The sequence below is a fragment of the Corylus avellana genome, chromosome 1, assembly GCF_965113065.1.
Source record: "Corylus avellana chromosome 1, dhCorAvel1.hap1.2, whole genome shotgun sequence".
Classification (NCBI taxonomy): domain Eukaryota; kingdom Viridiplantae; phylum Streptophyta; class Magnoliopsida; order Fagales; family Betulaceae; genus Corylus; species Corylus avellana.
The window spans coordinates 38564711-38592272 of record NC_142490.1 but is presented as its reverse complement, the minus strand read 5'-3'; the positions used below and the strand labels follow the sequence as shown (position 1 = coordinate 38592272).

The 27562-nt window shown below is 37.3% G+C and overlaps 1 protein-coding gene and 1 pseudogene across 1 annotated transcript; both read right to left on the bottom strand.

Annotated features, from left to right (window-relative positions):
• Positions 1-1375: 1375 nt before the first annotated feature.
• LOC132169736 (cysteine-rich receptor-like protein kinase 15) lies at positions 1376-21048 on the bottom strand (annotated as a pseudogene).
• Positions 8319-15617, bottom strand: LOC148589808 (uncharacterized). Its single transcript, XM_088512380.1, has 2 exons — positions 15559-15617; positions 8319-9258 (listed from the first exon to the last, which is right to left on the bottom strand). Exons 1-2 carry the CDS (start codon positions 15615-15617, stop codon positions 8319-8321), a joined length of 999 nt encoding a protein of 332 aa, XP_088368506.1.
• Positions 21049-27562: the final 6514 nt, after the last annotated feature.

Sequence of the window (27562 nt, the reverse complement as noted above, 5' to 3'; positions counted from 1 at the left end):
CCTATGGGGTGGCCGTAAGCCACCCATGGGGTGGCTCGATCCACCCCATGGGTGGAAAGGGGTGGCCGCGAGCCACTTGGCCACCCCATGGATGGAAGGGTGGCCTGCGGGCCACCCCAAACCCCCAATGGGGTGGTTGCGAACCACCCCAAACCACCCAAGGGGTGGCTTGCGGCCACTCCTTTCCACCCATGGGGTGGCCGCGAGCCACCCCAGGGGTTGTTTGGGGTCCGAGCCACCCCAAACCACCTGGGGGTGGCTGCAAGCCACCCCAAGGGTGAGCAAACCACCCCTGGGGTGGCTTACGGCTACCCTTCAATTTTTATTTTTTATTTTTTTAAGATTTAATTTTTTGAATTAAATTAATATTTTAATCAGATAAAACGGGGAGTTTTGAGCGGACTAACGGCAGTTAACAAAAATTGACGATAGAAAGTTTTCTAGTAGTTTCGAGTGACCTAGGAACTAAATTTTCGAAAAAAAAATACCCAAGAAGTTTTTAATCAAAGCGCGTTGACCTAAAACGTTTATATATAATTTCCCTTTTAATTAATTACCAAATAAAAAATGAAAATTCCTCTCTAGGAAAACACCTCCTTGACCCCTTCCTCTGTTTTGACGTGTCTCTTAAAATTATTATTAAATTTATGATAAATTAATTATTAAATTTTGATAAAAAAATAAAAACTAGTTCAAAGAAAGACCTTTTGGCTTCTGCGATGAAAAATTCAGCAAATAATTCTGTTCTGGCCAGGTTGTTTCCTCGCTATGGTACCATGTGAAGAAAAAAATAGAGCGTACTGGGAGTGGGACGCTGGGAGGGAGAAGACTCATTACTTACCCAATAGGGATAAAAAGCCAAGGAACAATCATACTCTATATTGACTTTACGACAAGAAAGTATACAAGGGAATATATAATTTGATCTAATAAAGGCCGAAGCTGGCTGAAGCTATCCTGTTAGTCGTTTAGTCTTGGTGGGCTTGGATTGTAAACGGACAGATGGGAGGAGGGAGTCCTTAGTTCTTTTGTTGGAAGGTGTTTCACTTCACAAATGGGCTTTGTTTGGACAAACGGCCCAGATTAAATTTGGTATTAGCGTTTGGCAAATGAAAATGTTCATGGTTCCATGATACTACCAATTATTCATCATTTACAATTTACAAGCCCACTAATTAAGTCATATATAGAGCGATCGAAAAATAACCAACACATTACTGTAAAAGTTTAATATATACAAATCTAAATTATTCAATTAATACATCTCGTGCAAGATCCTTTTATTTTCTATAATGTCCCAAAAATATGATTCAATTTCATCAGTTTATTAACATGCCATATAGCACGAAGGGGGCAATCTTGTGAGTAGTCATCATCAAGGTGAAAGACTGGAAACAGTAAGGTGATTTATAGAAGGATTAGTTGTGGGAATGTGATCAATCTCAATGACTCGAGCCAAAAACAAATAGAGGTTGTTTTGGGTGAGGAAGAGAAACTAATTCGTTTCCCAACAGAACAAGCACAGATGACATCGTGGGTCTGTCTGCTAGATCGTCTTGCACACACAAAAGCCCAATATGCATGCACTTTAAAACTTCTGTTGTCGGGCACGACTCCTTCAACAAAGGGTCGACAAATTCCAATTCTTTTCCTTCATTCCATAGTCTCCATGCCTGTCAATACACATTTAAAGTAAATATATTTCTTAAGCATACAATACATCATGTTACGAATTAGCACCTCCTCCCTCATGAGCAAAGGGTGGGTGAGTACACGAGTTTAAGATATATATGATAAATAACCGCTCTTTTTAAAAGCTTAAACCGATAAGAACGAGTGAATTTTTTTGAGTATATAATTATGAGTATTGTGGACAGGTTGAATATGTAATAAGTGTGCATGATTAATATGGTATAGTTTGACTCAAACTTACAGGGTTATTAAACTTTTGGATTAGGTGGCTTCCCTACTCTTGTGTGATTATGTCAAAAAATAAAAAATAAAAAACCCACAAAAGAAACATACATATGCAAGCAGTGTCTGGGCATGCTCCATGAGGTAGAAGCCGCTATTTTTCTTCCCACTAATAATCTCAAGTAATATCACGCCAAAGCTGAAGACATCAGATTTTATAGAAAATAGTCAATCCATTGCATATTTAGGAGCCATGCATCCACTGTTTTGAGCATATATAGCATTACCATGCATGTTATTGTTGTTGTTGTTGTTATTGTCTTTTTTTTTTGTTTTTTTGTTTTTGTTTTTGTTTTTTTTTTTTTTTTTGTGTGTCTAAATTTCATTTAAAAATCATAATTGGGAAAAACACAAAGAAGAAGAAGAAGAAGTGAACTCACTATCACTACAAGAAAATAGGTCTTTAGGGGCGACTTTGAGTCGCCCCTAAAAGTCCTAAAGTGGACACTGTTGACAACAGTGTCGACTTTTCGACCCTAAAGGTGTCGGCGCTAATAGTCAACCATTAGCGTCCACTAAAAGTGGACGTTGATAGTTAACCATTAGTGTCCACAAAGTGGACCCTAATGGTCCTAAAAAATAAAAATAATAATAATAATTATCAGCGTCCAAACCAAAGTGGACGCTGATAGTTAACCATTAGCGTCCACAAAGTGGACCCAAATGGTCCTTAAAAAATTTAAAAAAATATTAACTATTAGCGTCCACTACCCTAATAATCACTTTTAGCGTCCACTTTATCGACCCTAAAAGGCGCAATATTTTGACCCTAAAGATGATGTAAACGAAAGAATCAGTCAACGCTGATAGTTAACCATTAGCGTCCACTAAAAGTGGACGCTGATAGATAACCAGTAGCATCCACAAAGTGGACCCTAATGGTCCAAAAAAAATTAAAAAAAAAATTGACTATCAGCGTCCAAACCAAAGTGGACGCTGATAGTTAACCATTAGGGTCCACTTTTGTGGACCCTAATGGTCCTAAACAATCAAAAAAAAAAAAAAAATCTGTGATCAATCGTACGCGATTGTGCGATCGATCACAGCATCAGTAGGTTTTGGACATTTTGCGAGCGATCGCATTTGGAGTGCGATCGATCGCAGCATCAATAGGTTTTCGACATTTTGAGATCGATCGCACTTGGAGTGCGATCGATCACAGTATCAATAGGTTTTCGAAATTTGGCAATTGATCGCACTCCAAGTGCGATCGATCGTAGCATCAGTAGGTTTTCTAATGATTTCCAGTTCAAGTAAAGAACCACTTGGTTTTGTTCACTGCAAATAACATCAAAAGCAGTCAACTGACCATATCTAATCTTAGCAAAAGAGTCACTAATAGAGCTTAGATCTTGAAGGCTTAAGAACATATCATATTTGTAACTCTGACAAATGACAACTAAAGGGCCAAACTACAGTCCATTCTTATCCATGCAATACATATCAACTGATGTTAAAAATTAGACTTTCAGTTAGCTCATTATTTATCAACCCACTTAGCTTGTCTCAAGTGTTATGGAGAGATCAAGACCACATGAAATTAGTCAAAATACAACTACCAACCTCTTGTTGAATGTGGACACCGAAATCTCTAAATACAATGTTCCCAGAAGCATCTTTAGCATTAGTTTTCTGAAGAAAATTCTGCATCAGAAAACAACGACATACTGAATTTTACTCTTCATCTTGGGGAAAAATATAAGGAAGAAGTTATAAGATCTATGCAATGCAATGAAATGAACACATGCAGTTTTTCATAGTATTTCATGAAGCCAGAAAAGGACTGCACAATTTAAATCACCTGATCAATTAATAGTATTCAACCCACAATTGAAAATATGAATTCCTTACGTAACTCACCTGCCCTGCTCCCTCTATGACACATATAATAGTCGAACCCTTTGTCTCAATCAGGTATTTTAGATGACTCAAAACACCATGAGGCCCGTGCAAATTAAAAGATACCTTAGATGTGCATATCAGTTAAATCAGTAACAGCTCACAAAGATAATTATCCAATTAATTGCTAGTAATAAGTACCTCAGGAATCAAACATATGTCAATTTGTCCACTAGCTAGGGATGCATGCATAGCTATATATCCACTGCTACGGCCCATCAATTTCACAATGCCAACACCATGATAAGTACTGTGTGCCTAATAACAAGATTGAGACAAAAAAAAAAAAAAAAAAGGTTCACTATGAAGAAACCAACACTAAAAGAATTCAGCAGGAAAACTTATCCGGAGAAACATAACACCATGCATGAGCAAGTAAAATGCACGTAAAGTACCTCTATAAGAAACATTGCATTTATGTTTAAGTACACAACAACATTGTTTGATGAATCAATTAATGTATGAAATAATCAAACTAATCTAAATGCCCACAAGAAACGTAACTCAAAATGACTAACCTCATCAAAATCATAAAAAATATGTGAGAACTGCCCCATTAACCAAACCTGCCAAGGGAGAAAACTATTGAATATATGTTTTATAATCCATGGGCAGCAAAATTCTAGAACCCAAAATAAAGTACTTATTTGTATCCTATTCCTTGTCAATTCATCCTCATAAGCAATTTGAGTAATCTACCACAATGAACCAATAGATAATATCAAAGACAATGAGATTGAAACCCAACATGATAAAGAAAGAGATACAAAAAATGTGTTTCTTCATGAAATATATTAAAGCGAGAACTTGCTTGGGTTGTTTAACTTTCTTGTACTCTTGTCATCCTGCATACACTTAAAAATAAAATTTAAAAAGATATTATTACTCACTTGCATTGTTTACTCGAAGTTCTTTAACCTTGATAACCATGTCAAGGGAGATTTACTAACTCAAAAGTTCTTGAACCAAAAATTTTGCGAATATCTTAACATAATATAAACCAAATAAAAAGTACCAGCACATATACATTACCAAACAGATCACGATCAACAAATGGTCAAATACACATTAGCAAATAGAAAGTACCAACAACTATCCAAATACATAGTATCAAAAAATATATCCCAAATAGATGCTATCAAAAATTACATCCTAAATAAATGGTTATTCCAAAGCTCCCTCAATTGTTGGCTTCACTTGATGCACCTCCAAGCAAGCTCCCTCCAGACTTAAGAAGAATAAAATTTCATATAATAATCAATAAGCTTTTTAACGATTACTTAGTATGTGTGTTTTTGTAAAATTAATGCATAGGTAGAGTTTCACTAACCCTCCAATACGTGACATTAAGAACTCAACAGTGGCTTTCAATTTGTTCGTTTCCTCAACGTTGGCTTGCAAATTCTCCCTATACTGATGAAGTTCGATTCTAGTCTGTTGAAACTCGCTTTGAGTATCTTCTTGTCTTTTCCTACACTCGTCGTGGTTGTCGAAGTGGGCGAATGCTTGAGATGAAGTACTTAAAGGGGTAGGAATAAGACTGCATCCCATTCCTCTAACGTGCCTAGCTCGTCAGCCCCCTAGTACTTGTGTGACTATTTCTTGCATTCGGTCCTCCACACTTGTTCCCTCCACATTGCCTTCCTCTAAGGCCTCACTGGTTGTTAATTCTTGCATTTGAAGCTGCACAAGTCATAGTTGGCCTTAATTTAATATATACTTCAAGCAAGTTTACTATTCATGTTCTTCATTAATCAACATAATGATCAGAGCGTAAACAGTTACTTACATGTAGACTTTTGCATTTGTTGTTCACAAACTATTTATCCTTTTTTCTTGTATGGGTAGCCTCATATAGTTCAACAGGATTGGATTTCACTTTTGTTTCTTGTTCCTACACATAATACATATAATCAAAGTTTACACTAAATAATGTTACTTTCATTAAATTATGTTACAAGATACTTACCTTTTTGTAAATGACGTTGACAAATGAACAAGTCCCAACTGTGTGCTTTGTTTCCAATTTGCTTCTGTTTTTTATATTTCGTTCAGACTTTTTCTATGAAATTTGGAGAAAAAAAAATAAAACACAATTATTCATAAAATGTCTTCAAGTGCATGCAAATTATATCAATCTGAATTTTCTAATCAGTATAATAATATATATTTACTTTCCATTTACCGTCATCAAATGAGTCACATATTAGGTTTCATTGTTCAGGACCATACCCTGCTGGCACATTTTTCCTCCCAATAGTCTTAGCCTTGGCAATCCCCTCATCATCGTCTTTTTCAATGCCATCAAAATATTTCTTGTAATGGTCCCTATACAAGTTCGAACGAAGCCTAGCATATGCACGACCCAATTTATGTTCAACAGCTTTGATGTGCTCGTATCGTTCCATATTCAGTGCGAAGGTTGACTGATACATAATAGATAAGAAAACAATGGTAAAAAATGTGTCACATTACTTTTTCATACGAAACATATTATTAAACATTACATTGATATTCATACCTGAACAAGAAATAACAACTTGCTCTTTTCCTCAGCTGGGACCTTTTTCCATTCACCGTGATGGAGTTCGCACATGTTACGAATAATCTCCCAAATCTTACTTGCAAATCATGCTGCATTCTCGCCTACAGGTGCCCGGTGTCTATTTGGGATGTTTAGCACTAAGGGACCATTCTTAAGGACGTAGTTACTCAACTTCTTACACTTGGCCTTACCCCTTACACTTCTAACAGACGTGGTAGTTGTTACGCAAAACATGGTAACATAGTAAGTTATATTTGGAAAAGTATATTGTCAAATGTCTATAACAAACCAAAATAATACAAAAATAACATTTCATAAACATATAATTCATGAACTTACAAGATGCAGTAGGGGCGGCTCCCTATGAATCCAATCCTGCCACTGAGTGAATAGGATTATTAGACTCATGCGAAGGATGCCCATCCACTGACTCGAGGAGGAGGGGGGGCGAGGACGACACTTGCATATCTGTATCACCAAACCCAAAATTGAGAGTCGGACTCTCATGCTCGTCAATAAGGCCTCGACCTTGACCTTGGCCTTGGCTTCGGCCTTGTGCTGCTGGAACACGTTTGCGTCCTGTTGTTGTCATTGTTATGATCAATCTGCTAACAAGTCAAAAACTACACAATTATATTAGTCAAATTATAACCATATAGTATGTTCAATATTTTTGACAAACATACAATAATCATACTAGTAAAAAAAACACCACAATATATATATATATATATATATATATATATATATATATATATATATATATATATATAGAGAGAGAGAGAGAGAGAGAGAGAGAGAGGGAGAGAGAGAGAGAGCATCAACTTCATTAAATATGCTAATACACTTTGTACTTACACCAAATGTGAGCTTATGTTCAACATATTTCATCATCAGATTCATATTCAGAATCTGTATCACTGTTACTTAAAGATGATTGTTCGTGTTTAGAGTCTTCTTCATGTTCAGAGTCTATATTATTGTCGCTACATAACTCCTCTTCCTCATTAAAGTTTGTATCAAGGTCCTCGTCCGGCAAGTTATCGTTGGCAAACATGCTTGCATCAAGTTGAATATATAATTCATCAATTGCTATTGCCGCATCATCTCTACGTAATTGAGTGGAGGCTTCAACATTTGCTTCATCAACAAAGACCATATTACCCCCAACACATTCACCTTCTTGGTATACGTCATCATTGAGTCTTTGGTCATCTTTTGTATTATCTTCCTTTTATACTGTTGGAATATCATAGATGTCTCTATTGATCCATTTCTGCACCACTTTCAAATTACCACTCAATTTGGGATCATCCAAGTAAAACACTTGCGAAGCCTGACATGCTAAGATGATCAGGTCGGATTCACACCATTTACGAGAAGTATTCATAATCGTGAAGCCTTGGACCATTCGTACTCTTGTTGCACTCCCAGTGTCCCACCAATCGCACTCAAACAAGTACACGAGATTTTGGCCAGAGTAACGTAACTCTAGAATATTTTTTTAACTCACCATAATACTCCGTTATTGAGGTTTCGTCCTCACCTAAAACAGAAACACCACTGTTCTGGGTAGTATGAGTTTCTGCACATTCTTTCGTGTGGTACCTAACCCCATTCACGATGCAACCTCTATACGATCTAACATGACGATCAGGCCCGCATGCAAGATCATATAATTGTTTTGAGCCATTGTCTGCAGTACGCCCACTATTGTATAAACGTTTATGGAACCAACGTTCAAAGTTAGCCTCATGCTTTTTATCAATGTCACGACCGCCTTCTCTTTTGATCATATTATAATGTTCACTGCATGAAAAATAAACGTATTGCTAAATGATCATCAATGCTACAATTATAACATGTCGTAACAGGTAAAACACAAAGGCCATTACTAAACTTATTCCAAATATGAGGCTGTTTCGTTACAGTTGGTAAGCACATACCATCGTGCCCTACCAAAATCATTAGCATCCAGTGTTACTAATTTAGCTGCTCCTAACGGCCGAACTCGTTGGGAGAACACATCCAAGCGTTGGCTCATTTCTACAACATCAACGTCAACATTTCTCCGTTCACGGTTCCATCTTGTCTCAATCCCCCGAAGATACCTGGAACAGAAGGTCAAGCTCTCCTCAGCTAGGTAACACTCGACAATAGACCCCTCTGGACGTGCTTTGTTACGCGTCCACTTCTTATATCTTCCAAGTTCTCTTTCGAACGGATACATCCAACAGTTTTGTACGGGACCGGCAAGCTCGGCCTCCCGAGGTAAATGAAGAGCTCGATGGATCATAACATCAAAAAATTCTGGGGGAAATATTTTTTCCATTTTGCATAAAATTATTACAATGTTGACTTTCATTTGTTTCAGGATATCAACTTTCAATGTTTGTGTACATAACTGCGTAAAAAGGGTACTGAACTCGGTCAATGTTATTCGTATTTCCGACGAAAAGAAATTTCGAATTGCAACAGGAGGCAAGCGCTGTAAGAAGACATGACAATCGTGGCTTTTCATACTCGAAATTTTACCAGGAAGCTTGTTCACACATCGACCAATGTTAGATGCATATCCGTCAGGAAATTTAACACCTTTCAACCACTCACATAAACTCTTCTTCTCATCTCTTGTCAAGGTATACTTCGCAAGTGGCATCCTATAAGTTTCACCATTTGGCTGCACATGCAATTCTTTACATATACCCATCAACTGTAAATCTCTTCGTGCCTCGACTGTGTCCTTGGTCTTCCTATCAATATTCATCAATGTACCTAAGATATTTTCACATATGTTCTTCTTAATATGCATTACATTTAAATTATGACGTAGTTTCAAGCTTGACCAGTTAGGCAACTCAAAGAAAATACTTCTTTTCTTCCAATTCAACACAACATTTGTGTACTTTCTCTTTCTCCTGCTTGTTTTTCCAAATTGTAAACCCTCAGCTGTTTCAACAATTGACTTGCAGACAATTCTTCATGTTCCAATCTATGCTCCTCTGTACCATCTAACAAATCTCCTCTTTTGCACCATGGATGCTCTTGAGGAAGCCACCTACGATGACACATGAAGCACACCTTATGCCCATACTTCAAATACTTGAACGATGTATCCTTATTATATACTGGACATGCAAGATTTCCAATTGTAGACCACCCAAATAATTTTTCATATACGGGAAAATCATTTATAGTCCATAGTAATGTCGCATGCAATTCAAATGTCTCTTTCTTTGATGCGTCATACACGCGTATGCCTTCATTCCATAAATCTTTCAAGTCATCAACCAATGGCCGCAAATATACACCAATATTCTTTTCAGGATCTGAAGGCCCAAGGATAATAAGGGGCAACATTAAATTTGGACTCTTCATACACATTCACGGAGGTTGTAATCGTTAACATTACTGCCCATATGCTTTATGTTGTACTCATATTACCATATGGGTTGAAACCATCACTTGCTAAATCAAGCCGCACGTTGCGGGAATCACTTGCAAACCACTCATGTCTTTTATCAAATTCTTTCCATACAATAGAATCGGCGGGGTGTCTGAGAGTATTGCCATCATCTTCTTGACCTTCTTTGTGCCATCGCATTTCCTTGGCCATTTCTTTTGTCATAAACAACCGTTGTAACCTCGATTTTATTGTGAAATACCGTAAGACCTTTTGAGGAATATTACTTTTTCTGCCTTTGCCATCAATCCATCTTGAATTGTTACACTTTGGGCATACCACTTTATCTGCATGTTCTTTCCAAAAAAGTACACAACCATTCTTGCATACGTGTATCTTATCGTAACCGAATCCCAAGTGTCGCCTAAACAGTGTTGCTTCTCTATACGAGCGTGGCAATGTCTCTCCATTTGGGAGGGCCGTCTTTATCAAGTCAATCATCACATCAAACGCCTTGTTACTCATGTTGCAGAACGCCTTTATATGAAGTATCTTCAGTACAAAAGCAATTTGTGTAAATTTCTTGCAGCCTAGATAAAGTTCTCGTAAACCATCTTCCCAAAATTGGTAGAAGGAGCTTGTTTGTTCGTGATTATCAGTTGTGGGGCCCTGTGAAGTAGAGGATTCTCCGATGTTAGCATCAACAAATGTCCCCATACATACATCGTCTAACAATTCTTCAACTGCATCAACCTCCTCCATCATTTCACTTGTATGTATGTGCATGTTTGTAGAAGTGTTTTCCCTAAAATGATCTTCCCCGTGAAATATCCATCGAGTGTATGTCGGAGTAAATCCATTCATATACAAGTGACCCTTCACCTCGCTAATATGAGAATAATATCGATTTGCACAATCATGGCATGGACACTTTGTCATATCACGTGAATCAACTAATTTAACTGCCATTCTCATGAATTCTTCCACACCTTTTTGAAATCTCTCTGAACATCGAGTACTTTCCCGCATCCAACTCCTATCCATATTGATGTCCCTATTAGAGGTTATTCGTTACGTACATGTACGCACACAAAGGAATTAGAAGATCAAATTCTTAAGAATTAATATAATTAAATGGGAGGTTTGTTCTCAAATATTAAGGGAGGGAAAGTTTAAAATGAGCATGGGTAATGAGAGAATTCTAGAAGTGGGTTACTAGTTTAGAACAAATTTTTATTTGTAATTTATTTACTAGTTTAGCTCAATGATAGTTTTACATTTTTTAGTATTGTTGTTAGGTTTGATATTTATTATAGAATGTTATCTTGTTTCAAGTTTACTGTGCTGCTTCCTTATTGAACTTAAATAGAAAAGACAATACAATCATAATCCATACCAACTTTGATAACAGAAGTAGATGTGAAGTAGAAAATTAATAACATAATCCTAATATAAGAATAAGACTTAATACTAATCTAAAAGTAATAATAAGAGAAGAAGCAAGGTTTAATACAATCACAAGAGAAGAAGAGAGGTTTAATGAAACCACAAAAGATTATATGTGTTTATATATGTTAAAGCATGTCCTCAGGGGATCGAGCGCAGGTCACGTGCGATCGATCGCAGGATCGATTGCAGTACCAGAAGCTCAAGGTGAGAATCAGAGTAAACTGCGATCGATCGCAGGATCAGTAGCTGAAGGTGAGAATCAGACTAATTTGCAATCGATCGCATGATCGATCGCAGGATCAGAAGCTCAAAATGAGAATCAGAATACTCTGCGATCGATCGCAGGCCTGATGCGATCGATCGCAGATAGGCGTTCAATGCCATAAAAAAAAGAAGGAACAAACTTCATTGTAGCCTGTATTTCATGTAAACTTGAAACAAGACATGTTCTGAAAAGGGAGCATGTGCCTAGGCATAAACAGGGGAGGGCATAAATATAGGAGGGTAGGAAGCAACTGTCATTGTCTTTGTAATATGCATGCATTGGTGATGGGAGTTTGAGAACACGGAAACCTGAATTTATTGTTCTCTCTCTCTCTCTCTCTCTCTCTGCCTGCTTGTGATGATCTGGATTTCCATCTTTTAACAATGCTTTCAATCTCTCATCACTTGGAAGTTTGAAAGCTCTAGATGAGTCAAGGCCAACACTTATATCTTTCTCTTTCTTTGCTAAATTATCAAGATGAGGGATGAGGAAAATACAAGGCTTTCTATCATATCAAGAGACCATATATATATAGCTAGCTACAATCACTATAGATTTGATGCTTGGATTTGAAGCTTTGTGCTTTTCTGCACCAACCATGTCATTATTTTTCCCATCATTTCTCTTTGCTATGACATCCATTTTGCCTTACAATTAGCTCTACCTCTACTCTATCAAGAGCCCCCTTTTTACCTATCTTAAATTGCCCACTAATCACTCATTTAGGCCCAACACGTGAAATATTTAATTCTAATTGGAAGTGAATTGACAAACAGAATTCAAATTCATGACCTGTACTCTAATACCATGTCAAATCATAATTCATCCCAACAACTTAATCTGGTAAAAAATCACAAGGCTAAGTGACTACAAGTTAATACGAAATTATTGTTTACCAAAAAAGGAAAAATCAACTAAATGGAGTATCAAATTGAGGCATCACACAATTTCATGTTAGCTTCATGTACTACACATTATAAGTACCGCCACAGTGAATGCTTAATGGGGTGTAACTGCATAGTCAAGTTGGACTTTAAGATCTCTATTCTATTATTATACTATATTAAATTAACGGTTATCTCAAAAATTTGAGTTCATAAAAAAAAAAAAAAAAAAAAAAAAAAAGGTACACTCTACTTTGCTCATGTAACATAATCAATTAATCATTATTGATGCTTTCAAGTAAATACATGGAGTAAATAGGCATTCACAAAGAAAAACATGGAGTTTATGCTTTCGAGTAAATACTTTTTCCTTCTTGACATAATTTCACTTTTATTCTTTTTGAAATTTTGTTTTTATGAGTAAATACTTTCTTTCTTAACAACCAGAAACAAGCTGAAACATAAAACCAACCACCAGATATTACAAACCAGTCTCAAAAGGAGAAACCACAACCAACAAAAGCCAAATTTAGAAGAATTTAGGGGTCCACGACAATTTTTGAATGAAACCAATCAGTTCTATAGGGAAAAGATAGAAAGAGAAGAAGAGAGGAAGTACCCAAATACTTAATTTCTTCAAACCACAATTCATGAATACTACTTGAGTGATTGAGAGGCATTTAAGGTTTGCAAGGGTTTAGGAGAAACTCATACCTGAGAGAGCTACAAGAGAGCGTTAAGTTCGCCGGAGTGAGAGCTGGCAGTGAGAGAGGTGCACCGGAAACAGCTGCCGAAGAGAGAGAAACTTGCGTGGAGTGAGTGAGAGAGAGAGAGAGAGAGAGAGAGAGAGAGGGAGGGAGCGAGTGAGAGTGAGAGTGAAAGAGGATTGGCGGGAGGTGTGGGATTTGGTGAAAAATTTGTTCCGAAAATTTTAGAACCCCCCCAGTTTACTGCCAATTTAATAGATGGCGGTAAACTATTTTGTGCAACTAAATATTTGGGGTATTTTATTTACAAAAAAAATAAAAGAGAAAAATATAAATAAAAACCCTCCAAACTACGAGCCGTTTGTAATATAGTCCTTCAATGTTCAAAACGGACTAAAGTAGCCTGTCAAACTACCAAATTGTATTAAAAAGTCTACTTATTTTGTTATATTCCTATAATACCCCTATTCTTTTAACAAAGTAAAATCAAATGATCGGTTCTTTAGATAATTTTAAAAAATAAACAGTTTATTCCCTGAAGTCAAATTTTGTACCTTTAATTTTACTTTAAGACAATATGAAGCAATTTGTAATTTAGGCAAACTACAATGATTAATTATTTATTATTTATTCCAAAAAACATTTTCTTTTTTTGTTTTTATTCACCCATTGGTTTTCTTGTATTTTTTTAAAAATTGTTTCATTTTTTTTCAATTATTTTATTGTTTATTTGTTAAAATAATAAGGGTATTCTAGGAATATTAAAAATAAGTGGCATTTTTATACAATTTGGTAGTTCGGGAGGCTACTTTAGTATCTTTTGAACATTTGAGGGTTATATTGCAAACGACTGGTACTTTGGGTGACTTTTTTATATTTTTTCCAAACAAAAAATATACTTCCAATTTTTTCATTTTTATTTATTTATTTTAAATTTGCCTCTTATAATATGTTTTTATTATTATAATATTAACTAAAAAATTTCGTTTAATAAATTTTTATGATAACGATCATTAAGTTGATGTTTATCTTATAATTAATTATAAAATAATACAAAATCCAAAGGTAATATAAGATCAATATAACTAAGGCACTAAGATAATATAAAAAGCTAACAGTTCAATTGAATGTTCGATTGAACCTTCAATTGTATCTAGTTTGATTTATCAATTGATCATACCACAGTCAATCGAACTAATTCAGTAGGATCGATCGGACATTTGATTCTATCACGATCAATCGAACTAATCCATTATGATCGATCAGATGTTTGATCGAACGATTGATCCTATCGCGATCAATCGAACTAATTCTTTAGGATCGATCGGATGTTTGATCGAACATTTAATCATATCACGATCAATCGAACTAATTCATTAGGATGGATCGGATGTTTGATCGATCATTTAATCATATCACGATCAATCGAACTAATTCATTACGATCGATCGGATGTTTGATCGAACGATTGATCCTATCGCGATCAATCGAACTAATTCATTAGGATCGATCGGATGTTTGATCGATCATTTAATCATCTCACGATCAATCGAACTAATTCATTATGATCGATTGGATGTTTGATCGAACGATTGATCCTATCGCGATCAATCGAACTAATTTATTAGGATCGATCGGATGTTTGATCGATCATTTAATCATATCACGATCAATCGAACTAATGAATTAGGATCGATCGGATGTTTGATCGAACGATTGATACTATCGCAATCAATCAAACTAATTCATTAGGATCGATCGGATGTTTGATCGATCATTTAATCATATCACGATCAATCGAACTAATTCATTATGATCGATCGGATGTTTGATCGAACATTTGATCCCATTACGATCGATCAAACTAATATGTAATAGTATCGATTGGAATTGATTTTATCAGATGTTTGATTGAACCTTCAATCATGTCAAGTTTTATTAATTGTATCCCGATCAATTTAAGTAATGAACTAATATAATATAAAATGCTTAGAGTTCAATTCAATGTTCGATCGAACATTTAATTTGTTTGAATTTTGTTCGATCATTTGATCTTATCACGATCGATCGAACGAATGCACTAGGTAGGACCAATTGGATGTCTGATCAAACATTCAGTTTCAATTGTTTCAAGTTTGATCGATCATTTGATCATATCATGATCAATGTTGTTGTACATTATGCAATAAAAATTAAAAAAAAAAATAATTGCACAAAATATATATATATATATATATATATATATATTTGAGCCATTCTGTTATTGCGATCGATCGCACCTTGGGTGCGTTCGATCGCAATAACGGAATCACCACACACCCTTATGGTGCGATTGATCGCACTCGAACAGCACACCACGTGACCTATTCTAGGTCACTTCCCCCCCCCCCCCCCCCCCACCCCACAAAATTTTCGTCCCCTGCGCCGTACACCTCTCCAAGCACCCACGCACCTCCGGCACAACCAGAGCACACAACCACTCGTCCACCATTTTTAATCACCTCTACCACACAACCACCACATGGTTCTCTTCTCCGGCAACCATACCAGGTACTTTTCACCACCTCTACTTTACACCCCATTCCCCATTCCCATCAAGACCCCAACCACGATCACTTTTGCAACCTTTTTTTTTTTTTTTTTTTTTTCTCATATTTCTGCAATTGTGGGTGTTCATCCACCCACATTGCTTTGTTGTGGTTGGATTTTGGTGTTTTTGCAGGGGGTTTTGAGTGGAGTTGCGTTGTTTTACAATTTTGGCTATCTCTAGTGCACACCAGGTGTTCGACAAAAGTCCCCAATCAAGCTCATCATGCCAAGAACTCGAGCTTCGTCCTCCCGAGGGTCCGATACCCGCGCCATTTCTCCCCCGCCCACTTTTGAGGAGCGGGAGCTGCTATTTGAGACCACTTTCGCCATTCGCGAAGACTTTGAAAATCTTGAGGGGACTCAATGGGCGGTCACCGAGTTCAAGCGACGGGGGCTCAAGAAGCTTTTCAAGCCGGTCACCCCCACTGCTTACAGAAAATTGGTGATCGAGTTTTATGCCCACCTGTCTCATGACTGCAGGAGGCTCGTTGCCCTCTCTTCGAAAGTGCAAGGCAAAGCTATTGACGTAACACGGGCCGACATTGCTGTTGCCCTTCAATGCAATGATGAGCAACCTCAACTTGCTGACCAACCGGCCAGCTTCTACGTGGCGGAAATCATTGAGGACATGTGCGAAGGGATATATGCCAATGCCCACCATAATGCTAGCAGCCGATCCAAGCTACCTCAACGGCTTTAGTTTGTGGATTCCGCATTACACCGTAATGCTTTTCCCTTGGGGCACAAAAGTCAAAGGCGGGATCAATTTCTTCAAGCACTCTACGCCTTCCATAAAGGTGCTTGGTACTCCATTCCCGACATAATTTGGAAGCAAATTTATAAATTTTGGAATGGGGTGCATGTTGGAGGAGCGGGGTCCACACATTCATGGGGGTTGCCTTTCCCATACTTAATCTCCTACATCCTCCGAAAGAAAGGCGTCAAGGGTACCACAGCCGATGAACCAGTCACTACTACTCGCATATTTGGCATTCGCCAATGGAACAAGAGCCTTTCCCACATGCCCTAGGTAGCTCCAGCACCAGCAACTGGTGCGGAAGAGTATGAGGCCGAGCCCATGGCCAAAGATGAACCCGTAGTTGATTCAGATACAGCTGAGGAAGAGGCCCCGAGAATTTTTCGTGAAGCACGAAACCGCTCACTTAGTGAAGAAATAGTGGGCCTTCGGAGAGAGTTGGCTGGCCAAAGAAATGAGGCTCGGAAAAATAACGAATTGATGGACAAACGCCTAGGCGCCTTAGAAGAATTGATGCAATCCATTGTCAACCGGTTGCCACCACCATCTGCAGGAGCATCATCTTCTAGACAACAGTAAGCAGGGACTACCGTCTGGCTAAAGACGTTAAACTTAGCGCTCAAGGGAGGCACCCCATAGTTTACCATTTTTATTGTGTTTAGTATGTTTTAAGTTAATCTTTTTATTTGTCTTTAGTTTTGTTTCTTTTTACTTGCTTTTGTGTTTTCTTATGGGAATGACCCCGTATTTGCACGTGGCCGGTTGTTGAATTGCAAGGTATCAATATATTTTCACTTAAAACTGAGAGGAATTATTTTACGGTTTAGATTTTATTTTGTTATATTTAACAGTGTAAAATCTTTCCATAAGGTATCAATATATTCATCATATAATATATATACACTATTAGATCTGTAAAATTTAATATGAATTATGAAATGGGAATTAACTCTTCAAATTAGTCCAAATGTAACTCCTAACCAAATGGCAAATATATACAAATTAAACTCTTTCTTTAGGAGGATGGAATTGACAGTGCATATTGTGTCACTTTATTTGAAAATTTTAAATAATGCAGTAATATATACACAATTTTAGTAGACGTTATATATATATATATATATATATATATTTGAGCCTTTCTGATATTGCGATCGATCGCACCTTGGGTACGATCAATCGCAGTAATCGAATATTGGCTTTGAACATTCTGTTACTACGATCGATCGCACCTTGGGTGCGTTCAATCGCAATAACAGAATCACCACGCACATCCTTGGCCAAATGCGATCGATCGCACCATGTGTGCGATCGATCACACTCGGACAGCACACCACATGACCTGTTAGGTCACTTATTTTTATTTTTCTACATACTCTTTTGGGTCCACTAAAGTCGACCCTAAAGAGTAAGTATTAGCGTCCACTATCAAAGTGGACGCTAATAATGCGTCTTCAGCGTCCACTTTTAGTAGACGCTATTGGTCATCAATTTTAATTTTTTATTTACTTTTTTTAATTTTTCTACCTATTCTTTAGGGTCAACAAAGTCGACCCTAATACTTAAGCATTAGGGTCGACTTTCAAAGTCGACCCTAATAATGTGTCTTCAGGGTCCACTTTTAGTGGACGCTATTGGTCATCAATTTTAATTATTTATTTATTTTTTTAATTTTTCTACCTATTCTTTAGGAAAGTCGACCCTAATAATGCGTCTTGAGCGGCCACTTTTAGTGGACACTATTGGTCGTCAATTTTAATTTTTAATTTTTTTATTTTTCTACCTATTCTGTCGACCCTAATACTTAAGCATTAGGGTCGACTTTCAAAGTGGACGCTAATAATGCGTCTTCAGCGTCCACTTTTAGTGGACGTTATTGATCATCAATTTTAATTTTTAATTTTTCTACCTTTTTTTTTTGTCGACCCTAATACTTAAGCATTAGGGTCGAAAAGTCGACCCTAATAATGCGTCTTCAGCGGACACTATTGGTCATCAATTTTAATTTTAATTTTTCTACCTATTCTTCGACCCTAATACTTAAGCATTAAGCATTAGGAAGTCGACCCTAATAATGTGTCTTCGGCGTCCACTTTTAGTGGACGCTATTGGTCATCAATTTTTATTTTTTATTTTATTTTTTAATTTTTCTACCTATTCTTTAGGGTCGATAAAGTCGACCCTAATACTTAAGCATTAGGGTCGACTTTGAAAGTCGACCCTAATAATGTGTCTTCAGCATCAACTTTTAGTGGACGCTATTGGTCATAAATTTTAATTTTTAATCTTTTTTTAATTTTTCTACCTACTCTTTCGGGTCGACAAGTCGACCCTATTGATCTTTTATTTGATTTTTTTTTCTTTTTTTATTTTTTTTCCAGCTTTCGGCGTCCACTTGGTGTACTAACAGTCGACGCTAAAATTTTTTTTTTGGCCGCTTAAATTTTTCCCGCCCATTTAATAATTTCCGCTTGTATATTAGGGTCGACTTATTAGCGTCCACTGTAAAGTGGACGCTAATAGTCAACCTTTTGACTCATTATTAGCGTCCACTTTTATGTGGACGCTATTACTTAACTTTTAGGGGCGACTTTCAAAAGTCGCCCCTAATAGTTGAGTATTAGGGGCGACTAAAAAGTCGCCCTTAATAAGTCGCCCCTGATGAGTCAGTTTCTTGTAGTGTATGTTCCGACAATTCTTCGAGTGTTAGCCCAGTGTTGGTTTTCACCAAAGATCCTTGCCATGCCAAAATCTAATATTTTGGCTTCCATTTCATGGTCTAACAATATATTGATAGGCTTTAGATCTCGGTGAATGATTTTAAGACGGAAGTCCTCGTGAAGGTAAAGAAGTCCTCTAGCAATACCAACAATAATGTTATAGCATGTCTTCCAATCAAGTTCAATGTGTTTTTCTGAATCTAAAAATAACAAAGATAATTAGATTCGAATTTGCGACCTTTCTTCTGATAAAAAAGTTTAAGCTAATAAAGAAAGTTAGTAAAAAAAAAGGGTCAAAGAACAAACCAAAGATAAAGAAGTCAAGGCTTCTATTGGGCATAAATTCGTAGACAAGCATATTTTCCTCTCCCTCTATGCCACATCCCAAAAGCTTCACAAGGTTTCAGTGTTGAAGTTTTGCAATAAGTATGACCTCATTTTTGAGTTCCTCTAAGCTTTGCCATGACTTCCTTGATAGTCTTTTGACTGCTACTTCCTTATCATCTGACAGCACACCCTGCCGGGAGAATCCTCCATAAATTCAGGCCCCATATATATGAAGCAATAATTAGGCCATGACAAAGAAATAGAAAAGTTGGTGTTACCTTGTAGACATTGCCAAAGCCACCTTTTCCGAGCTTATTTGAATCTGAAAAGTTGTCTGTAGCTGCCACTATTGTCGATAGATCCATGAAGGACAGTTCTTTAGCACTCACCAATTCACCGTCTTGTGTAATGGCAACTCCAGTGTGGCTTGTCAGATCATGTAATAGTGCTTTCTAGGTTTTCTCATCATCTGCAAATAAACATGAAATTACCTTCTTGTTGGAAAACATCTAGGATGGTAATTAGCAGTTAGCCAGTTAGATAAATTCACCTCTTTGTATTCTCTTTTTCCTCCCATGATAAACAGCACAAGACCCAACAACAACTGCTATAACCGATATTGGGATACAAGCAATCACCACAACCATCCAAATCTTCAATTTAGGCCCTGCTTTTCCATAAGAAGATTTCGATTCACCAAGACCACTATTTTAAAGGAAATCAATCAGCAAAATTCTTATGTCCTTACCTTTGGAACTTGGGTAGGTTAAGAACACACTTGAGGCGCTGTAGAATTGGTAGAGCTGAAACCTCAGATTACAATTCGCACTAACAATAATTCCACCTTGGCGTGAATGGCAGCATGCATGAAGATCTTCCAAGGCCTGCACCAGACAACTATAACAGGAACTTTCAGAGATGTCCCTAGTACATTGTACAAGACCATAAATTGTTTCCTTCGTGGAAAATTTAATTTCTCCTGTTGCAAACATGCGTTTCGAAGGATCAAACGCAGCCTCGCTTGAGATGTTATCCATTAAGTAGGTTAATACTTTATCAAAACGAACTGGATTAATTGATAGATTTTTCTCCAGATAATTCTGGTGTGGATACTTTCCAGCATAAACCATCAAGGAAAAGAAATTCTGCCCGGCGTAGCGAACTTGACAAAGCTTAAACCAAATCGTTGCATCTTCAGTTTTGCACTGATTCAAAATTTCCTGGCTTGCATTCTTTATGCAATCCCGGCAAACTGTCCAATTGACATCCCCTCTACAAAGTGCTTGACCATAGACTTTTGGGTCCTACCCAGTAGAGTTGTTGTAGAAACCTGTTACCGAAGTATCGGATGGCAATGACTGAAGAAGGAGCTTTAGATGGTTTTCAAATGGGCTGCTGAGTGCGTAATTTCTGGTCTCTGGGTTACAAAAGGTATAGACAGGATCTCCACTGGCAAGGACAGGGCGCATTAAAAGTGGTATAATTAAGAAAACCATAGCTGAAACAACATCATCTTTTTCCATCTTCCAAATATGCTAGAAAATTGGATGATTGCTTCAGCTGAATTGCTGAATATTTCAACCTTCGACAACCAGATTTATCTTCAAGCTTGTGTCATGTTAAACCGCTGAACATTGCACCGAAACTTCCGCGCTGCATCTGGAGACTGACACAAAATCTTTTTTCTGAACGAATTTACCTGTAGTTTCTTGAGTTGACTAACCAAAGCCCTAGTATTATCATTAATTTTTTGTTCTTGTTTATTGAACAGCCAATTGCGTTCACCAAGGTAAGAGTCAAATAATCGACTAACATTATTAAATTTACTTGTAACTTACTAATGTTGTTTGGAGCACATCTCCAATAATATTTTCAATTTTCTTTTCTTGTTTTTAGATGTGTTATAATTGATACTTAATTGATGTTGTCTATAGACTATAGGTAAACAAATGGCTCTTGGACCGAGCTTATGTTGCGTGAATGACTTGATTTTATTATTATTTTTTGATAAAAAAAAAAAAAAAAGACTTCTTTTTGGCTCACGTTTTTCACTCTCCATGATGCATAAAGATTAGTTTTTTTGTGGGGAATACCACCTCCCATAGGCTTGGGGGAGGGGGGCATTATCGTTGGCTCAGCTTCAAGAATGTGAGAAATTAAGCCGCACGTTCGCTTTAATTTTTCACACTTTCATAACTGTTGGCCTTCGAGAATTTAGAGGTTGTCTCTTTGAGAACTAAGACAATCTCCAGCAGTACTTGTAACTTAGTGTTTTGGTAAAGTCTAGATACTCTTTAAATTATTACTCAATTGACAATGCCTCTCTAAAATTTTAAATTGTGACAATGTCTTTCCAAATTATCAAAACATTGTCAATATCCCCAATAAGACTAGTAAAAAGATAAAAATACCTCTATATTTTTCTCAACAAAAACAATACCCATATAAAATAAAATATATATATTTTAAATGAAAATTTTAATTTAAAAAGAACGATTTTTTTTTTTTAAAAAAAAAAAAATTATTTTTTAAACGGAATTTTTTATTTACTTTTTTGAAAAGAATTTTTATAACGATTTTTCTTTTAAAATGATTTTTTTTTTAAACGGAAATTTTTATTTAAAAGAAACATTTTTTTAAAAAAAATTTGTTTTAGAAAACGAAAATTTTTTATTTTCTTAAACAAAATTTTTTTATTTTTTTAAAACAGAAATTTTTATTTTAAAAAGTGTAAGACACAAAAAAACAAAAATTTTCATTTTTTATAACAAAAAAATAAATCAAAATTTTTAACTTTTTTCTTATACAAAGGATTTTTTTTTTTTTAAAAAAAAAAAAATTAAATTTGCACCCTTTGGATATATATATATATATATATATATATTAGTTTTAGGTTTTTTTTAGAAGTTTTATTATTTTTTGTTTTTATTTTACTAAGAGTAGTTTCATCTTTGGGAGAACATTGACAATTTTTGATAGTTTGAGGGACATTATCACAATTGAAAGTTTGGGGGTAACATTATTAATTGGGTGGTAGTTTGAGGGGGGTATGTAGACTTTCCTCTAGTTTTTTAGTTGAAAAATGTTACACATCCTAAATTTTCTTCTCAAAAGTTGATTCCCAAATGATATGTCACCATCCATGAGTTGGTGACATACTTCCCAAAATAATAAATCTCATGAGATGGTGATACATCATTTGGGAACTAATTTTTAGTAAAAAAAAAAAAAAATTGATATGTGTAGTACTCCTCTTTTTAGTTAAATTTAGCAATTATATCTTCTTTCTTTTTTTTTTGGGGAAACTTCAGAAAACCCCCCTGAAGTTCTAGCCGATTTGAAAAGACCCCCCTGAATTTCCAAAGCTCTCACCTAGACCCCCTGAACTTTGGTTTTCTCTCACTTTGGACCCCTTTAACATTAAACTACGTCGTTTTGGATGTTTTATACCCATTTTACCCTTCCTCAAAACTATGTCGTTTTGTGTCCTAAAATCACAACACATATCCAGCCCAAAACGACGTCGTTTTAAGCATAATTTTTTTTTTTTTAATTAAAAAAAGTAAAATATATATATATATAAAAAATAAAATAAAAAAAAAAAAAAAAAAAAAAAAAAAACGGGGGTGGCTTCAGCCACCCCTTGGCCAAAATGGGGTGGCCGGACCACCCCATTTTTGGCCAAGGGGGTGGCTACAGCCACCCCTTGGCCGATCTGGGGGTGGTCGAACCACCCCCATGGCCAAAAAAAAAAAAAAAGGGCTGGGGTGTTTTTGGAGGTGGCCAGACCACCCCCAAGGGGCTGGGGTGGTTTCGGCCACCCCATACCGGCCGTATGGGGTGGCCGAAACCACCCCCAGCCCCTTGGGGGTGGTCCGGCCACCCCATATGCACCCCCCCCCCCCCCCCCCCGCCCCCCCGTTTTTTTTTTTTTTGCCCTTTTGGGGGTGGCTGAAGCCACCCCAGTTTTTTTTTTTTTTTTTTTTAATTTTTTAATTTTTTCTTTTTTAAAAAAAATAAAAATTAATGCCTAAAACGACGTCGTTTTAGGCTGGGTAATTTTAGGACACAAAACGACGTAGTTTTGGGGAAGGGTAAAATGGGTATAAAACATTCAAAACGACGTAGTTTAATGTTAAAGGGGTCCAAAGTGAGAGAAAATGGAAGTTCAGAGGGCTTAAATGAGAGTTTTGGAAATTCAGGGGGGTCTTTTCAAATCGGCTGGAACTTCAGGGGGGTTTTCTGAAGTTTCCCCTTTTTTTTTTCTTTTTTTTTCTTTTTTTTTCAGCAATCATTTTGTAAAATAGCATTTTTCTCTACAATTATTTTAATATAATATCATTTCCAACTGTTTCAATTTCTTATTTTACTCTTTTACTCTTCTTTCTCTCCATCATTTTCTCTCTCTGGTTCATCTCCAAGACTCAAGAGTCAAGACTCTACCGAAACACCTCTCAGTCTCAGCATCCAAAATATTTTTTCCTCTTCTTCTCTCTTCTCTTTCATTCTCAGCAACCAATTTTTTTTTTTCCTCGAAACTTTTGTCTATGAAACTCTAGGAAGCTGGAAAGAAAACTCTTGAATTAGTGAAAAGTTTTTAAGAAATTTCCGTTTAATGGGTCAACGAAGATGATGGGTTTTAGGAAATTTTGGTTCAATTCAAAGGGTTGATCAAGATGATGGGCTTTACGAAATTTTGGTTCAAAGGGTTGACATCAGATTTCATGGGTTTTACTAGATTTGGGTTTTGAAGCTTTGCTGAATTTTTGTTTAATTTCCTGTGAAAAATTGGGACTTTTTTTAAAAAAAAATTAAATTGGCTGTGAACGTTTGTATATATATAGACATTGTGGTGAATTGAGGTTTAATGTTGATGTTCGTCACAATTGGGGTTTAATGTTAATGTTGATTACTTCTTCAATATACATGGCTATATATACACAATTTTTGTGTGTGAATTTACAAGAGAATAGCGGAGACTAATAATTTTCCAGTATTTCACAACAATATATGAAATGAATGGTTTATATATATGTTTATTTTCTCTTTGATTGAGTGTTGGAAAAAATATATAATAAAAAAAATGAGAAATAATATTTAAAAGGAAGTAAACTGTAAAATAGAAGATCTATTAGAGAGTGTAGTGAAAACAGTAGCGGGGCAGTGGAATGGGTAGCCTTTGAGGTGGCGTATTCTACTGTCCGGTAGACCATCTGGGAGAAGTTAGAGTTTTATTGGAACCTGTGATTTTCCTGGACTGGTATCTGGCTGTTCTGTCTGATTCATTATTCGTATTATCAAAAAAATAAGTTTTCTCTCTGGCTCAATTCTAGAGGAGAAGTATTTGTTTTTCCAGATTGCTACAAAGTCTGTGAAAGGAATTGTGCAGTAAGTGTGTCTTGTCATACTATGGCTGAGGATTTATCAAAGCTTTGGGAAAATCTTTCGTTAACGGAAGTGGAGGATGAGGTTTTGGATGTCCAGGCGGATGATCTAGCAGATGCTGTATTTCGAGGGCGTGCTTGCGTTTTGGGCAAACTGATTGTGGATCGTATGGTCGGTAGAGAAACGCTTCGATCTACGCTGCTTCGTTGGTGGAAACCGATGGGAAATCTCTCCTTCAAAGTATTGGGAGAGAACCTCTTTCTCATTGACTTCACAGATACGAGGGATAAGGAGCGTGTTCTGAGGGGGCGTCCTTGGGTGTTTGAGGGGAGTCTTTTTCTGATTGAGGATTTTGATGGTCTTACTCCACCGTCAAAGTTCAATTTCGACCGGGCTTCTTTTTGGGTTAGGATGATTGATTTGCCGTTGGCATGCATGGGACGTGAAATTGGAAGGAAACTAGGGATGGCAATAGGAGAGGTGGAAGCTGTTGATACGGATGCGGAAGGCCTTGGTTGGGGTGAATTTTTACGTGTCAAAATCCGTCTCGATTTAACAAAACCGCTACCTCGAGGCCGGAAAATCAATGTCAAGGGAGATCCAATTTTGATTACATTCCAATATGAGCGTCTTCCAAGAATTTGTTTCCAGTGCGGTGCGATTAGCCATGGGAGGTCAGGTTGTCCAAAAAAGAGCGATTTCCGACACCCTGAATCAATAACCCAGTATGGGAATTGGTTGAGGGCGCCTTCTCCAACTCGTAAATCTGAGAAGAATACTGGGAGAGCTGGTTTGAGAAGAGAAAATGCCAATTCGGAACAATCTGATACTGATGAGCCACATGGAAGAGGACGGAAAAGGACTGATCGGAGATGGGCGGCGACGAAAACGGATGAGGCGAAAGGAGACGATGATGACGTGGACAGGGGAGCGGGGTCTTTTAATGGGAATGACGGTTTCCAGGTTAAGCACAGTTTGTCAGGCGGAAATCATGGGCCCTGCAAGTCAAAAGATGCCACAACTAAGGAAAGCCTTGAAGTTGGGAAAAAATCTTCTATGGATATAAATGAGTCGCACACGCAGCAGAAGGAAAGTAATCATATGGATATAAATGAGGACCAGCTGGAGGATCCTCTTAGAAGGTCTTCTCTGGGGCGTATAAATGGGGGAATTAATGAGTTTATTGGGCCTACAAGTGTGGGCCATACCGATGGGATTCCAAGCCCTATGGGTTTTCATGGCTACAAAGGTCCATTATTTACAGAAGTGGAGAAGTCGTTAAAAGAAAATAAAAAAGCAAGTGACAGTTTGCAAGGAATGGACATAACAAAGGGGACGTGGAGAAGAAGGGAGTGTGGGGACCTAGAACACGACGAGGGAACGACAAACTCTCATTTACCTGGACGGAAGAGGGCTCTTAGTGGGGAGACAATTAAACAGGGCCCTGCACGGAAGGGACAAAAAATTGGTAGTCAGGCAGATAAGACAATTGGATCGGGGATGGCGGAGGCTGGTTCACAGCCCCGCCGACCGCAATGAGAATTATCAGTTGGAACTGCCGAGGGCTTGGGAACCTTCGGACAGTTCGGGAGCTTTGCCGGGTGGTGAAGCAAAAGAAGCCCATCATGGTTTTCTTAATGGAAACCAAGTTACATGGTAATAAAATGGAGGCTATTCGACATAAGATTGGCTTCCATAATATGTTTGTGGTTGAAGGAGTTGGGAGGAGTGGCGGAATGGCTCTCTTATGGGATGAGGATGTGACAGTGGACATTCAAAATTATAGCCAACGCCATATTAATGGTATGGTTAAAATTAGAACGTCTACTACACCATGGAAATTTACGGGTTTTTATGGGCATCCCGAACCATCAAAACGACATGAGGCGTGGGCTATTTTGAAACATCTAGCAAGCTTGACACCAGTGCCGTGGGTTTGCTTAGGGGACTTTAATGAAATATTAACTCTTTCGGAGAAATGGGGTGGAAGAGGAAGACCAAACGCCCAAATGGAAGCTTTTCGACAAGTGCTAGAAGTTTGTGAATTGCATGATTTGGGATATAAGGGGTCGAAGTTCACGTGGAGTAATTGTCAAGATGGTATCGCTTTTGTCAAAGAGCGATTGGATCGGGGGGTGGCAAACTCGGCATGGAATGTTTTATTTCCGGAGGTGGAGGTTTTGATTGACGTGGTTACTTGCTCTGATCATGCTATTCTGACTTTAAGTTTGAATGCTAGGGGGGATGATAGGATCGGTAGAAGAGATTTTAAATATGAAGCAAAATGGGCTTTTGACGAAGGTTATAGGCATACAATCCAAACGGCCTGGATCCCATCTCTGACCGAACAAGTCAATTGGGAGAAGGTGCGGTGGAATCTTGATAGATGCAAGAAAAGTCTTATTCAATGGCAACGGACTGGAAGGGGTAGGGAATCGGCGACCATCCAACAGCTACATGCACGGCTCCAAACAATCTCTGGGAGTGAAGGAGAGGGTGTTGGGGCCAAAGCTCAAGAGATTAAACTAAGGCTGCAGTCTTTGTTAGATAAAGAAGATGTACAATGGCGGCAACGAGCTAAAATTGAGTGGCTGCGGGGGGGCGATCGAAACACCAAATTTTATCACGCTTGTGCAACCAATCGTCGGAGGTCGAACC

Excerpts from the sequence above, each read along its gene's own strand:
- LOC148589808 (XM_088512380.1), bottom strand. The coding sequence starts at position 15,617 with ATGGTGGACGAGTGGTTGTGTGCTCTGGTTGTGCCGGAGGTGCGTGGG. Across the intron at positions 9,259-15,558 it reads GTGCGTGGGTGCTTGGAGAG|CTTGAAACTACGTCATAATT; the intron begins GTGTACGGCGCA and ends TAACTGGTCAAG.